The sequence below is a fragment of the Garra rufa genome, chromosome 18 (genome assembly GCF_049309525.1).
Source record: "Garra rufa chromosome 18, GarRuf1.0, whole genome shotgun sequence".
Taxonomy (NCBI): Eukaryota; Metazoa; Chordata; class Actinopteri; order Cypriniformes; family Cyprinidae; genus Garra; species Garra rufa.
In genome coordinates this window covers 18,050,354-18,067,336 of record NC_133378.1, presented here as the reverse complement: position 1 = coordinate 18,067,336, position 16,983 = coordinate 18,050,354, and the positions used below count along the sequence as shown (strand labels likewise).

The 16,983-nt window shown below is 36.4% G+C and overlaps 1 protein-coding gene across 1 annotated transcript in view; it reads right to left on the bottom strand.

Annotated features, from left to right (window-relative positions):
* Positions 1-4,240: 4,240 nt before the first annotated feature.
* nol4lb (nucleolar protein 4-like b) overlaps positions 4,241-16,983 on the bottom strand; it is a 156,128-nt gene continuing 143,385 nt past the window's right edge. Inside the window, exons 6-11 of the mRNA XM_073823357.1 lie at positions 12,493-12,851; positions 11,664-11,843; positions 11,304-11,492; positions 10,176-10,295; positions 9,843-10,047; positions 4,241-6,566 (exon numbers count right to left, since the gene is read on the bottom strand). Of these exons, the coding sequence (XP_073679458.1) occupies positions 6,349-6,566; positions 9,843-10,047; positions 10,176-10,295; positions 11,304-11,492; positions 11,664-11,843; positions 12,493-12,851 (1,271 nt within the window). The 3' untranslated portion in view covers positions 4,241-6,348. The remainder of the gene's footprint in view (positions 6,567-9,842; positions 10,048-10,175; positions 10,296-11,303; positions 11,493-11,663; positions 11,844-12,492; positions 12,852-16,983) is intronic.

The window sequence follows — 16,983 nt, the reverse complement described above, 5'->3', positions numbered from 1 at the left end:
ATCATATATTTTTCATTTAGTACTGCCTTTCAGAAGCTACAGTTTATCTGTTCAGGACAAACAGGAACTCATGAACAACTATCACTAAAAAAAAAAAAAAAAAAATACAGATTAATAATAATCAAGTGTATGTAAACTTTTGAACAGGGTCATTTTTATAAATTTAACAATTTTCTCTTGTGGACTATATGTAAATCTCTTTTATGTGAAATATCTTATTCAAGTCAGTACTAAATAAAAAACAACATGCATTCTGTATTATACCCCTATTATTTTGGTAAAATAATTAACATTTAGCAGATTCTGCAAGGTGTATGTAAACTTTTGACTTCAACTGTATATAATTGGCTTAAAACTGTGGGATATATGAGGGATCAAAGAGGTTGAGAACTACTGAATAAGTTCTTTTATAAAGCCGTTTTCATTACGAGGACCAATGTAAGCGGTTTCAGGTTTTACTTAGTTAGCAAAACCTGACCCACACAAGCACAGGCAAATATACATTGATGCTGATTTGAAATAATTTTTCCTCAGGAGAAAAAGAAAAGAAATACAGCTGCCGGGTTTGATATATAGCACACTGTTTTATTAGTATATTTAGCTTTGTGACGTACAGCTTGGGAGGAAAAAAAAAAGTCACAATGTCATGTCAGTGACATTTTAGCAGTGACATCCCACTGGAGAAAGCTTCATGTCAAATCATTGGTTTTCATTAATGAAAGTGATATGTTAGGAGCCGCCCATGCTGTTTGCATTAAACAACAAAAATTGTTTTTTTTTAATTTTCGTTTTCATTCAATCTTTCGTTTCTTCACATATGTATGTATCAACACTTTTCTAAAGAATTAAAATATTTAGCCACATGTACTGAAAAAGTATTCACTGTTATATATATATATAACACAATAAATATAAAAAAAGATTTCTTTCGTATATATTATGGTATTAAAGTGGGAAATGGGTTGCCGATAGGATTTTAGTTTTTTTTTTTCCAACTATAAAACAGCAAACATTTACCTGAGGTTTTCACTCTGCTGTTCTTGTACTCTAATACTTGATGTGCACCCGACGAAGGGTGTGATAATGGCTTTTAATCATTAGGGAGCGACGGCCATGTCGCCCCTAATGGTGTCCGAGGAAAAGATTTTTATCATTTACAACAAGCCTTGTTCATTTGTGTTTGGGGTCAGTGACGGGGGTCTAACAGACAAAAACGTTTTGTCTTGCTGTAAAAGGACGGAAAATTGCTGCAAGTCCCATTTCCCTTCACTATAAAGAAATTAAATTAAGCAGTGCCTGAAAATAAGGGAAAGCGCTTGAGAACAACAACAACAACAACAAAAAAAAAAAGAAAGAAAAGAAAGCGAATCTCAAAAATCTGTACATGTAAACATCACACTTCCACTGAGTCCAAAATGAGAAGGAAAGAGACAGTTTCACATTGGTATTAGGTACATATCAAAACCAGAGCCGGCGTCAGCAGCTCCTTAAACAGGACAAATCAGAGGAAACCGAGACGAGACGGCATGGTAAAGATCCAAAGCACCAACAAATTATAAAAGAGAACAGACTAAAACGGGGAACCACATGAACTTGAATGCAGCTGTACACCACTGTGGTAGAAAAATAAAAGTCAACTTGTTTTTTTCTTCTTTCATTTTTTTTGTTTTGTTTCAGAGCTATACATCTGATCAAACCAGAGCTTTTTTTTTTACTTAGTAGTAGTTTAGCAGCAACCATAACCAGCGTCACACCTGAAAGCAAAGCCTGAACCTGTATAGGACTGTTTTTTTGTGTGAAAGTGTTTGACAGGTGGCCTATTTAGTATAAGATCACAGTAGATTGCGGTGCTGATTGAACAAAGAAAAGACACCTTGAAGGGGCTCTGAGGTACCGCCAGTAAATACAGAAAAGCTGAAGTGGTATTCGAATACAATAAAGGGACATAAATATGACAATCAGTTCAGCCCCTTTAAAGGCACGGCGCAGTAACTAATCAAGAAATCCGTCGTACAGTACAGAGATAACAGCTCTTTGGGGTTTGTGGCGCAAGGGGAACCGGGCATCAGGCTCTCGACGTAACTAACACTTTAAAGCCTGTGCGGCATTGGATAGATTTTGCCCTCGGTGCGTGTCTATGTGCAATCCGATGTGACCGTGGTTTGGCTGGCTGCTTGGCATGTTGACATCCTAGTTTGGAATGTTATAGGCATACAGGACGAACGTCACATGTGATGTCGGTACAAAACGGTTCTGAAAAGACCACTTGCGATACAAAAAGAATTACAAAATAATAGTAATCGAGATAATTATAATAAAAATAGGAATCGGATAAAAAGGTTTTTTCGACAGCGGGCCACAGAGTCCTCAGCGTGAGAACTCGGATTCTGAGAGTGAGAGATGCTCTGATTATGGCTAAAATACTTCTCTCACTCTCCCGGGAACACACTGCGCACGCTGTACGAGCGCACACGCAACACAGAGCATGGAAACAAAACTGTCAACTAGTTACGCCTTTTTCAAGATTGTCGTTTGCCTCGTTTTACAGTTTGTTTTTCAGTAGCTTGAGTAGTCCTTGAGCGAACTGGACAGAAGAAACAACTTGTGAACAGATGAACACATTTTTTTCAGCTCCTTTCCACAAGCTTGTGGTCAGCAGTTCCATCTCCATCGTACGCTTTTAGAATCCACAGAAGAGCTCAGTAGCATGTGAGGGTGGAGTATAATCAGCAGCGTTTGACGGCAGTGGGACCCCATATAACAGACCTCAACGAGAGAAAGACAGAGACAGCAGCTAAAATCCTCGATTATCTGACCTCTCAACATCTGTGTCAACCACGTGGAAAAGGATAGAAGGTGAGATGGAAAGAATAGAAATAGTAGGAGAGATGGTGTTTTGCGCAAAATCAAACCCCTTGAATATGCTAATGTTAATGTTAGAAACATGTTTAGGTTAAACTGTATTTCTAAAAGCAAAAGGATAAAATCAGAAATTGTATTTTGCGAAAGTGAAAACTATTTTTTTTAATTAAGCATATTAATCTCTATTCTCATTAGCATAATGAAACTAAATGAGAGAAAAAGCATTCTCAGTATTATATTATTCAGTATATAACTCATTTATTCTGCTATACTGAAATGATAAAGATTTAAATTAAATTCAGTGGTTTTTGCACTTCCTTGGCAATTTTGCAATTTAATAAAAAATGCACTACAGTATTTTACTGTAATTTTGTACTGTAATATAGAAAATACTGTTTATAACTGAAATTATAAATGACAGAATATCTAATTAACGTAATGATTTTTTTCATAATGTTCCAATTACAAAAATGTTAAATGAATGAAAATAATGTTTACAACTGAAATTATTCTAAATTATTCAAAATTTCTAATGAACTTACTGAATTTATAAATGACAAAACTTCTAATAAACGTAAAGATTTTTTGTAATTTTCCAATTACCAAAAAAAGTTAAATTAATGAAAATAATGTTTATAATTAAAATTATAAACGACAAAATTTCTAATGAACTTAATGAATTTATAAATGACAAAATTTCTAATAAACGTAAAGATTTTTTATGATTTTCCAATTACCAAAAAAAGGTTAAATTAATGAAAATAATGTTTATAATTGAAATTATAAATGACAAAATTTCTAATGAGCTTAATGATTTTTTATAATTTTCCAATTACGAAAGTTAAACTAATGAAAATAATGTTTATAATTGAAAATTTCTAATGAACTTAATGATTTTTTATAATTTTCCAATTACAAAAAAGTTCAATTAATGAAAATAATGTTTATAATTGAAATTATAAATGACAAAATTTCTAATGAACTTAATGATTTTTTATAATGTTCCAAATACAAAAGTTAAATTAATGAAAATAATGTTTATAATTGAAAATTTCTAATGAACTTAATGATTTTTTATAATGTTCCAAAATGACAGAATTTGTAATGAGCTTAATGATTTTTTAGAATGTTCCAATTACCAAAAAAAAAGGTTAAATTAATGAAAATAATGTTTATAACTGAAATTCTATATTACAGAATTTCTAATAAACGATTTTTGTAATGTGTTTCAATTACCAAAGATTTTTTTGTGACAAATGTGCTTAATTAAAAGAATATCACAAAGCAAAAATGTTAATGGTTCTAAGCAAAATTCTTTTTTTTTTTTTTCATGCAAAATACAATTTCTTATTTTATTTATTTTAGGGCTAAACTTATTAAATGTAAATATTTGAATTTCATTTTTATAAATTAATATTTAAATATTTTTAAATATTTAAAGACTCATAAACCTCCCCTTATTAGTTCTCTCCTGGAAAAAAAAAAGTAAAAGAAATAGCAAAGACAGTCAGAGATGAGAGAGATCAAGGATCCTTTTTGCGATCAGAGCAACGTTAAACAAATTTTGCATATGTTTTCACGTCAATAGCAACATTCTAATCAACAACTCAACATTGAAATTGGAGGCTGGACTGTGAAGGCCTACCATAAATATAACACATCAACAAATCATTACTTCTACATGTCCACTGTTGTGTTTAGAGCAGGGCTGTCAAAATTGCACACAAATATGTTTTACGAGGGCAGTGTAGTCTCTGGTCACACTCACTCATCATCATGGCTTTCAATCATAAGTAGGTCCCGGTCATGTGATTATGTATGTAATGATTCTGAAGGCTCCTCAGCGGGGGGTTATGGTCGCCTCTCTCTGTATTTGTCTGTCTCCTTTAGGGTCAGAAATGCGTTTGATTATCTTCTGCATTGCGATATTCTTTCTCCATCCCCCACTAGCAGTGCAACGCGGAGCCGCCGAGCTGCTCAATCACAGATTAGCACTGCCTGTGTGTGCAAATGGAGCAAATTACAGTGACATTACTGTCAGTTAGTCCCTAAACAAATCTACCTCGCTAACTACACATTTTTAAACCTCTCGTGGTAAATATTCAGTTCACTAAAGACCCTTTAGCGTGTCGTGTTCGTGTATGTGTGCGCGCCAAGCTCTTGTGCCAAAGACCATTTGATCCCAGTTGATCTCGAGATTTAAGCACACGCCGCGCTTTTAGAACAAATCAAACAAAAGCAAACACAAGCAGTCCTCAGTATTAAATCAAACACTCTCGACCAGAATGCAAAACGGCAGTTTCTTTTGGATTTGGCTTCCATTTCGGTCTTTTTTTGTTTTTTGTTTTCGCCTTGAGGTGCTCTGGTTGTGTTTGGGAGGCTTGAGGTTTCAGGTCTGTGGCGTTACGTTGGAGTCCATAGCAGCAGAGTGGATTAATGGCCATTAAGAAAAGTCAACAGATAAAAGACTAACAGTCTTCCATTCCGGATCCTTCCTCTCCATCTCCATCTAAAGCAGAATAATAAGGTGGAGGAGGAGAGGGGAAATGGAAGGACACATAGAGAAGAGGAGAACAGAGGGTGACCCGTACAGAGGAAACAAATAGAGTTGGCATCTGCGAGGCCGAAGCGAAAGGTCCATTCCCAAAACAAGTCCGGCGTCTTTTTGGGATCAATACCTTGAAATGGATCGCAATATATACAACACATTTGGAGGAGGTGGAAAAGTAAATCCGCACTTCAATTACAGAAACAAATTCCCTCCCACTCACTGCCTTCGATGCCCAAATCAGTGGACTGTGAAGTCGAGGACGGACAGGTGATAATTTTCTTCTCCCACACACAGAGAGGGGAACGCTGCGAGACGGAGAGAGAGAGAGAGCGGGACAGACAGGCTGAGGTATTTCCAGGTGAGCTTCCACCTGCGTATCTATATGCATAAATTAATGATTCAGAGGTCAGAACGAATGGAAAAGTGCTTCAGGACACAGCGAGTGCTTATTTACAGCAAATACAAAGGTCTCTTAGTTTTCTTCTTGCTCTTTTTATCTTCTCTCTTTCCATTACGCCTCCAAATCAAAAGTGTCTTCATTTAGTTAGTGCCGTCTGGAGGATTGGCCGTGCCGTAATTCCTCCTTTGAAGTAGCTAAAAACAAAGAAAATCAGAAATCGATGGCTCTCGGCGGGGAAACCGATGGCGGTTAAACAGAGGGAGGCCGCGGAGAAGGCATGAAATGCAGGAGGACGCATCGAACCGTCCGCTTCAGCGCTGCAGTGTCCTTCAGAGACTCATCTCCACATTTGTCCTCTTCATCTCGCGGCCGTTCGCAAAGTGATATGACAGCAAAAGCTTGATGAAGCTGAGTTTTCTCTCTTTTAATATGTTTGAGAGCCATATGGTTTTCTGTGGTGACTGATGATCATGTGAGGGACACAGTCCAGAGGGAGAGGGTATGTTTTTAGATGGAGGGAGTGTTGAAAATCGGTTCAGTTCTGTTGTAGTATGAGGTTCTCCAGCTCATCTGCCGATCGCAGCAGGAAGGCCGCAGACTCGCGGTATCCTGCGATCAGCTGACGCACTGCCGCCACTTCTGTATGGCTGAGCTGAGCCGAAGCCCCGCCTCCTCCTCCGTTCCTGCCGAGACTGCTGGAGCTTGACGAGGACGAATTTGAGGCCAGGGACTTCATACTGAGATCAGTAGGACCTGAATGGAAAGGAAAAATATATAATTAGAGACATAAACACAACTGAGTACACAGACACGGTAAAAAAAACGTGGTGGAACACTCTTGTGGGCTGCATGCAATCACATACAACATGACCAGTGTAGTCCAATACTTCAGAAATCTACTCTCATAAACTGGTTCTTTTTAGTTACTCAGAAACACAGTACAGCTTGATTCGTGGACAAACGAGTCTTAAAGGGATAGTTCAAATTCAAAAACAAATTCAGCCCATTATTTACTCACCCTCAAGGCATCCTAGGTGTATACGACTTTCAGACGAACGCAATCGGAGTTACATAAAAAATGTCTCTTTCAAGCATTATAATGGCAATGGATGGGTGTTTCTCTTTAATAGACCAAAACAAGTCCAATAAAGTGCATCCATCCATAATGTAAAAAGTGCCTCACACAGCTCCAGGAGGTGAATAAAGGCCTCCTGTAGTGAATTGATGTGTTTTTGTAAGAAAAACATTCATATTTAAATGTAATAGTCACTTTAATCTAGTTTGCGCTAATGGTTGTACATGGTTGTACACGGAAGCAGCTCTGGGCAGATGACATAGGAAGTTGCGTATGCGCATGTGAGTCTCACGAAAACCAACATTTGTAATTTACAGGTTTGTTTAAAGTTTCCTTACTTTAGCAAAAGAAAACCAGCCTTCTATTGGCTTCTATCGAAATCCTCAGACATTTTCCTTAGACAAATTCTCGTTTTGTACTTGTACTTGTACTTGTACTATCCACTGTGTATCTGTGTTCATCATTTTTGAGCGGCGCAACACCAACGTCATATGTCATTCGTCCGGAGTGGCTTCCGTGTACAACTGTTAGGAAATTGATTTTTTTTAAAGATTTAAATATGGATATTTTTCTTACAAAAATGCATCGATTCGCTACAGGAGGCCTTTATTCAACCCCCGGAGCCATGTGAGGCACTTTTTTATTATGGATGGATGCACTTTATTAGACTTGTTTGGACTGTTGAAGAGAAACACCCGCCCACTGCCATTATAAAGCTTGAAAGAGTCACACATTTTTTATGTAACTCCGATTGCATTCGTCTGAAAGTCATATACACCTAGGATGCCTTGAGGGTGAGTAAATAATGGGCTGATTTTGCCTTTTAGGTGGACTAACCCTTTAAGAGTCAGTCCTTTTTAATGAATCATTCAAAAAGATTTTTCTACAAACTCTCTGGGCCTCATTCATGAAACTTATATATATTACGTAATTATATATTATATATTATATATTACGTAAACATATGAGTAAAGTCAGAGTTATTTGAACATAAAACAGACCCTTCCAAAAACTCTCCTTCGGATTCCCAAAGCTTCATAAACATCAGATTTGATAGGGCACGCCTGCACACTCATTCACAATTAGCATAATCCCGGTTTATGAATTACAACTACGCAAATTACGTGTCCAGGAACGCAGTGGAATATTCTTGACGCCCTTTTCAGGTTTGGTTTCAGTATATTGCACAAATGCAAAACAACAACAATTCTGACTAACAATACATTTTCAATTATTTAGTGTGTCCACCAAAGTGTTTTTAGCCAGCTGAAGAAAAGCCAGGCTAACATTTTTAAAATAAGAAATTTTCAATAATTCAAAAGTTGACATCAGAACAGCTTTACGACCGATTTACAGAAAATGTATTCAAGGGAATTTTTAACCAAAGTGTTGGTTTATAGTTTTTGTATAATTTTAAAAAATTTTTTAAAACAGTTATACATAAGAAATTTATTTTAAGTTTACATGAAGGAGTAGTTCAATTCCAGAACAAAAGATTTAAATATGTTTATTTTTCTTACAAAAACGCATTGATTCGCTACAGGAGGCCTTTATTCACTCCCCCGAGCTATGTGAGACACTTTTTTATTATGGATGGATGCACTTTATTGGACTTGTTTTGGATGGTTGAAGAGAAACACCCGTCCATTGCCATTATAAAGAAATGGCATTAGAATGTTCATTAGAATGAGGTGTCTCAATACTTTTGGCAATATAGTGTACTGTTTAACCTCAAATGCTCATCTTGTCTAGCTCTGCTAGTTCACTATATGGGGATAATTCCTGAATTTCTTTACAACTGAAGAAAAAAATACATTAACATCTGGGATGACAGTGAGGTGAGTAAATAATCTGTAAATGTTTGCTCTGGAAGTGAACTAATCCTTTAAGCATTTTTTTTCAGCAGGTTTTGGTTGCATTAATTAATATATATTAATTTTATAGTAGCTGTACTGCATAATTTGGGCCTGGTTGTTACATTTTAAAATTAATTTGTTTACCAAGTTTAAAAGCTTCCTGTATATGAAATATGTCCAAATTAATTAAATAAAATTAAATAAAACAGAATTTTAAAATATTCATCATTACCCAGCCCAAATAGATCTGTCAAAAAACCTAGTTAGCTGCCTACTTAGACATTATTTTAAAGGGATTATTCACCCAAAAATGAAAATAGTTTAATAAAGTCATTATTTTGTTTTCTTTGTGCACAAAAAGTATTCTCATAGCTTCATAAACTTACAGTTGAACCACAGATGTTACATGGACTATTTTACTACCTTTCTTGGCCTTAAATGTGTCAGTTGTGTTGCTGTCTGTCTATGCAGGGCCATAAAGCTCTTGGATTTAATCAAAAATATCTTTTATCAAAAATAATTTGTGTTCTGAAGATGAACAAAGGCCTTTCAAGTTTGGAACAAAACAAGGGTGAGTAATTAATCCCTTTAAGACAGTGGTTTTGACTCGAAGGCTGTCCAACACAATATTTAACAACCCCCTACATAATATGACATTAAGAGAAATATACATATAATTTATTAATTATAATATAATATATTATTAATAGAAAATGGGAATGTCAATATAGGTAAATTAAGCAACTATAATTCATTTTGTGATAGTCAAGAACAGTACATTCTTTCATCTTTAATAAACACAATAGTTACTGAGAGGAAGAAAGCAATATGATTTCAGTTTATAGCTTGATTGTATGTAAAATCCTAGAATGCTTTAATACATTATAAATTGCATTGATAATAATACTGTAACTCATTTTAAGTTATCCTGCAGCCCCCTTGAAAGTTTACCTATGGCCCCCTAGTGGCCCCTATATTCTAAACTACTTAGTTTCTGTCACATTTTAATGGTAACTTTGCTTATATCCTGTATTATTTCACAGGTAAGACATATGTGTGAGTAAGCATCTAGTTAAAGCTGCCAGCTTCCTCTCTCACCGTTGGTCTGGGCGGTAGCTGTTGTCAGTGACACGGGGTGTTGCATGCTGGCACACAGTCCGCCATAACCACGATAGCTGTAGTTGAGGCCTCCATTGATGTATAGCTGGTCCTGGGAGTAGGCTGAGGCAGCAAGGGAGTACGCAGAGTGGGTCAGCGAGACCGGCTCACGAGAGACTGCCTTATCCAGAGATATGGGCTCATCCTGAGAGAAAAAGAGACAAATGTATCTGGCTACCTTGGTTTTAAAATCACTGATACCAAACTGAAACCAAGACATCTCTAAGTTTCACATGCATCATATACACTTGTATAGCATCATATGCTACTTACGTGTGCCTGGTAGACATCCATGCGCATTCTTTTGGCAGCCTTGCGTGATTCACTCTCACAGGCGGCTGCTAAAATGTTCTCAGCCATGGCTGAGGTCAGGTGGGGTGGTGTGGGTCGAGTCTGCTAATACACACACAGTACATTTAATATATTAACTATTATGAACTACTTTTATGGGTCATGGTGAAAGAACACTTCATTCATTTCTCAGAATCTCATTTTATGTGCAAAATATGTTATGCACTACCATTCAATTTTTTTTTGTTTTTGAACAAAGTTCTTCTGCTCTCTTATGCTCTCACAGGCTCCATTTATTCAATCAAAAATGTAACATTGTCAAATATTATTTAAATGACTGCTTTCTATTTGAATGTATTATAAAATGTAATAAATTCCTGTGATGTCAAAGCTGAATTTTCAGCATCATTACTCCAGTCTTTCACATGATCCTTCAGAAATCATTCTAATATGCTGATTTGATGTTTAAGAAACATTTTTAATTGTTATCAATGTAGAAAGCAGTTGTAGTGCTTAATATTTTTGTGGAAACTGTGATCATTTTTTTCAAGTTCAAAAGAAAAGCCGTGAAAACAGATATGTCTTTACTGTCAATTTACTCTGTCCTTGCTAAACAAAGTAGATATATATATATATATATATTTTTTTTTAAGTTATGTGAAAACTGTGGACATTTTGTCTTGTCAAAAAACATTCAAATCTGTGCTAATAGTTTTGACAGTTTTAAACTTAATTTACAGAAATGTACAGAAATGTCTAATATGAAAAATATTAATCTGCATATCGACGAATACATTTACAAAATAAGTCTAAATTAATTATGTAATTATTTCTGATTGTAGCAAAAGTGTTTAAGACAAATTCTGTTCCTTTCTTTGAATTTCAACTTTAAAAATTTTATTTACACTTACAGTCATTCTAATGTTGGGTGTGGTTAATTTATTAAAACTGCAACTCATGAATATAAATTTTAATAAGGATTTTTGCTTGCCTTTGCACTAAACAACTGCATTTGTCAGTATCTGTACTGTGTTGACCACCAGGGGGCAATATAAGTCATCTAACCACTACAAAAAAACTGAAGAGGCAGCTCAATGTGACAGCGCATACCTCCATGCCGTTTTTCTTCATGCGACGGCAGGATTTGAGGTAGGTACGGATGCGTTTGCGAGCACGTTCCTGGAACTCCGGGAACTGACGGCTGCAGGATTCAATAATGGCCTGGATCTTCTCTTTAGGCTGTTTAGAGATTGGCACCATACGGTCCAGATTCTCATCCACAAAGAGACGCACAAACATCTAGAAAAAGAAATGAATAACATCGACTAAGCATTTGGCGTGAAATGAACTAATAAAACATGCATTGAGAAATTCTAGTTTGACTTAGAAATGAAAAGCCATGCATGACCACATGGTTTTCAGCTCTTTTTATGGAGCAGAAAATCACAAGTTGAATGCTCTTATACTCACATTAAAAGCCTTCAACCTCTCTGGATCCACTCCTTCTACATCATTGATCTTATCGCTATCGTCGTGGTCATCATGGTCATCGTCGTCATCGTCAGCCGCCTGAGACCGACCAACAGTCAGATCTTCAGGACACATCTCAATCTTTATTGAATCATAGCTGCCTGAACTGTATTGAGGAGACTGCAAAACACACACAAAGAAACCAAGGTAAGTCTTCTGTCAGCTAAAGCGTATTGACGATCAGAAAAGACTTTCAAAGGAGGACACGGACTGAAAGATGTATCAAAAAGATGATGTCTACCAATAAGGCCATTCATGGCCACCGATGGCGCTTCGGCTGATGAAAACCACGTCTTCAAGGTCTAACGGTGTTATTCAGACATTCTCGGTACAGAGAGTCTTGGGCTGTATTTGAGATCGTGAATCCATTCGTTTGAAAGATAGTTTTGCGCTCTTCTTTTCACAAAGACAATACAATTAAAAAGGAGAGGGGAAGCAACAGAGGCTGACCATGGAAAAGAGGAATGAAATGAAAGTTTCTATTCAGACAGGAGCCTTGCTCGGCATATTGTTCACAACCTCTCTGCATCTGTCTGAATGAAAAACGCTCCTAGCGAACTGAATGAATGAGGTTTGATTGAGCGCCTTTGCGACTGTGGGTTCAACTCGCACTGTATGCTCAAAACAAATGAATCTCTTGTGCACACGGGTGAAGGAAAAGACAGTAACTGTAGCAAGTTAGATTAGTAATTAACAATGTTAAAAAGTCATGTACTTGTCTAACTAATTAGCGTTCAACATTTTTATGGTCTTAAATTAAAATATATACCTTGTTATTATAGTCCCGGATGTCTCGGTCAAGGCGTAGCTCTGAGGATTTGGGGTATTTTCTGCGCAGCTCCTCTGCATGCTCAGGGTTAAAGGTCGCCAGCATGGCGGCAGCACTAGGCAGGGCCTGACTCAGTCTTTCTGTGAGGTTGACTGGTTGCTGGTCCTCTGAGGATGAGGACGAGGAAGTTGTGCTGAAGTCGAGGGGTGCCGCGGTACCGTTTCCGTTGCCGTTGACCTCAGCGTACGAGCCTGATGCAGGTCCTGTCCCCGTACTGTCACTCACACCGGCTGCACCAACCGAGGGAGGAGTCAGTGTGCGAATCCCATTGCCACTACCACTTTCAGAAGATGAATCATCTGAAAACATACAGAAACACAGCGAAAAATTAGTTTTGCAAGAGGCAACACACCATACTGTTCCAACAGCATACAGTTTGATCATTCTTAAAGGCGCAGCATGTAATTTCTGCATCTTTAGTAAGTAGGAATGTAATGGTATTATCAATTTCGTGGTATCGCGATAGCAAAACTGTCTTGATATTATCATGGTCACATGATGATATGAAATGGGCAAAAAGTGTAGATTTAAAAAAAAAATTTCCTAACATAAAAGGTCTTTAAAGTTGTGTTTTGGACCATGATGCTATGGCACAGTATCCTAACTAAAACCAAAAGCACAGTATGGCTTAATCCTTTTATCAAGTCTGTTTTCGCTGCACGTTTCAAAGCGAAGTGCACGCTTCGTTCAGACGATCAGCTCATGATCCGGTGGTTTCCACACCTCAGAACGGCTCAGTTCACAGTAAATGCAGTCAACTCGTTTATTGCATGTACTGTGAGTAGTGATCGACTGATATTCATTTTCTAGAACCAATACCCATTATTTGCATGTTTATGTGCCCGATAACCGATATGCAGAACCGATATTTATTTACTGTTATAAAGTAAATAAATGACTGAGTGACGTTAGTCCATACCTCACTTTGATTTTTCCTCCTCTCAGTCATCTTAAAAAAAGTGTTAAAAATTAGTAATCTTTCATGTTAAATTTAATTTTCATCTTACAACAATAACGGTTTATTTATAAAAAGCATCAGCTGCAAATAAATGTAGAATGTCCAAAGTTTTCAAATGGAGAAAATAAATAAAGAACAGAAGTCATACCAACTTTATTTTAAACTACAGTTTTAGTAGGTTTATAAGCTGTTTAATATAAAGAGTGAAGATAAATTCACTGGATAATGTTAATTCACTGAATATTATTTTCTGCAATATTGGAATATAACAAAATGTTGTATTTTATTGCATTTTCAACTGGTATATTATATCAGAATTACTAATGTTTTTGTTGTAATAGATTCTGACAAAGCGCTGTTTGTCTATGCATTTACACAGAACTATACTTAAACTGCGATCTTTCGTGGACATATTAAATAATTTCCATAGAGTTGTATTTATTTAGATATGTATTAGCGAAATAATGGTTATATAGTAAATATTTTAAACAAGTGAATCTTTTTAAAAGTCACTTGAGGTGGCCGTGCTGGACAGTGTTGCCAAGTCCGCAGTTTTCCCACGGAATTGGGCTACTTTCATACTGTAAAATGCTTAAATATCAGAACAAAATATCGGTAAATTGATATATCGGTTGATCTCTAACTGTGAGTTTACTGTACATTTGGAAATGCAATGGCCACCAGTTATGCTTTATTTTCATGGCAGATGATTACAGCATTTAACTAGTCATTTTTGTAAGCCTGTTTTCAATGAAGCTGGAGTCTTCCATCATAATAAGAGCTCTACTGTCTTTTCCGTCAAAATAAAATCTTAAGTGCAAAAAATTAACTGCTCATTAAATGTCAAAATCAAAATATATCTTTCAAGTGTAGAAATTAGGAAAGAAGTACTGTAATTTCCCTACTGTAAAGCAAAATATCATACCTATGAAATATTCATTTTCATTTATTTTACAGTGCAACTGTTTTACAATATATGGCTGTTACTATCAAATGGAATAACAATAACAAAAAATTATTATTATTATATTCTAAAATTGTTTGGCTTCCTAAAACACCAGTGTGAATGTAATTTAGACTCAGACGGTATACCACAAATAAAAATAGGATTGAGTCTCCTTTAATGTTCATGTCAAGTTCAAAAGTCAATTCACTGACTTTTTTCTGACTTATGTTTTCTTAAGAACATAAGTTAGAGCTCTTAATTTTGAACTCTCAAAGTGCATTAGATAGAATTATTTACTTTAAAATGTAAAAAAAAAAAAATGTCCAAGTCTTCAATTGTCTTATTTTTTCAAATATTGCAATAAATATATCGTGGACTTCATATTAAGATAAAAAAGAGAGAGGACAGAATGGATTGGATGTAGAGTAGAGGGCACAGGCCGGTTGGAGAAGAAGGGATGGAGATTGGATGATAAGAGGGAGGGGTTGATGCGGAGTGAGTTAGGGGACGAGGGCAGTGGGAAGCAGGTCAGAGTCAGGGGCACTGAACATCGATGGAGGAAGGGAGAAAAGGATGGGGGGATGGTGAAATTACCAGAGGAGGACACTGGATGAGAGGATGTGAGAGGGAGGAAGATAAAAGAAAGCTGGGTGTTAAGGAAAGGGAGAGGGGCAGAAAGAAAGAGGGATGGAAGAATAAGCCCGAGAGTGAGAGAAAGGCAGAAAAAGAGACATCGAATGCGGGAGCGTGGCAGAGACAGCCGCATATTTATTGGAGTATAAAGAGTATTCATGCAGGGAGAGGAAGGCCGGACTAATGCCTGCCAGCTCTGCTAAAAAGCTCTAAAGCGTTCGCACACACACTCTTACAGTTTTTCTTGCCATTCCCTCCTTCACTGGTCTTTCAGGAAAGGTGTTTGAATGACAGATGAGAGAGCTCCCAGTGTAACGTCCATAAAATGTGTGAGCGTGCGCGCTGCAGTGGATGTGTCTCTTATGCGCCGTGATGTGCTGAATACACTATTTGCTTGCCTCTGCTCAGGAAACGGCTGCAGCAGTCAGGCTTTTGAAGTGCAGATACTGGGCCGAAGTGGTGCTGCGTTTCTCTCGGTTACGTTTCGACCAGCTTGCAAATGGTTGGTAGTTACCTTGGCAGTTAGCTATGATATGTGCACACAGGCTCCAATATTCACTTTTTGACATGCTTTTCAATTGTGAGTAAATTGAGATATTTTAATTAATCATTTTTAAATGATACAATAAATACTTATTTTTTATCAAATACAGATCATATGAGACGTATAAAATAATACGTCTCATATGATCTGTATTTGATAAAAAAAATAAGTAAAACTGTGAAATTCTATTACAATTTAAAATAACTGTTTTCTATTTTAATATATTGTCAAATGTAATTTATTCCTGTGGCGCAAACCTGAATTTTCATCATTACTCCAGTCTTCAGTGTCACATAATCCTTCAGAAATCATGCTGATTTGATGCTCAAGAATAATTTCTTTTCATGATCAATGTTGAAAACAGTTATGCTGCTTAACTGTAAAAACTGCAGGGTTCGTACAGATACTGTAAAATGAAATTCCAGGACTTCCAAGGACTTGAATCAGGCACTACTTTTTTTGAATTTCAAGGACTTCAATCTCACTTCAGAGCTCACTTATGTCCTCTATTTCAAATTCTAAAAATATACTAATAAAAATGGTAAAAATAAAGTGAAACACACGCAAAGTATTACTACTAAAGTAAAACCACGGTTAATTTTCTTAAGGGACTTGTATTTGTGTATACTTTCTTTCTTTTTTCTTTGTTTTGTTTTTAGAACTGTACTGCCTTAATGGTTTGATGTTTTGTATGGGTTAAGAAAAAAAAAAATATCTGAAAAAAAAAAAGATTTGCAAAATCGCTCCGAAAACCTAATATGAAACAAATGATTTGTGAACCCACACCGAAGTTCTGATCTAAATCAAGTGATTTGTGACCCACGCTTTGATGTCCCGATCTGAATAATGATTTGCGAGCCCTCATTTCAAATCAGGACTCAAATCAGGATTGCTATTCTCAAGGTGTTTCCAGGCTTTAAAGGAACTGTATGTAAGAAATTTATTTCAGTTAATCATAAAATGGCCCTGACATGTCACTAGACATTAAGAAATCATGTTCATTTCAAATACTTATATCACTGACAACAGTGGTCCGGCCAGGATATTGTCATTTAAAAGTGAGAGTTGCAGCCCACAACTGATGTTATTGTTGTCATTTTGTGTTTTGGTCTGAGGCTCCACCCTCCAGCTGTCTACCAATCACGAAGTCAGTAGAGTTTCGTGATCCGGGTTGCCAGCTCTGCTCTAGTTACAGCTGCAGCTACGAACGTGTCGGATAAAACATGTATAACGTTACGAAACCTAAAAGACCTCGTTATGAATCCGAAATACGTCATGACAAAGTCCGAAATAAATCAAGGATTTGTATAGGAGATGCCTTTGAAAGATGGAGACGGCTGAAAACGGATC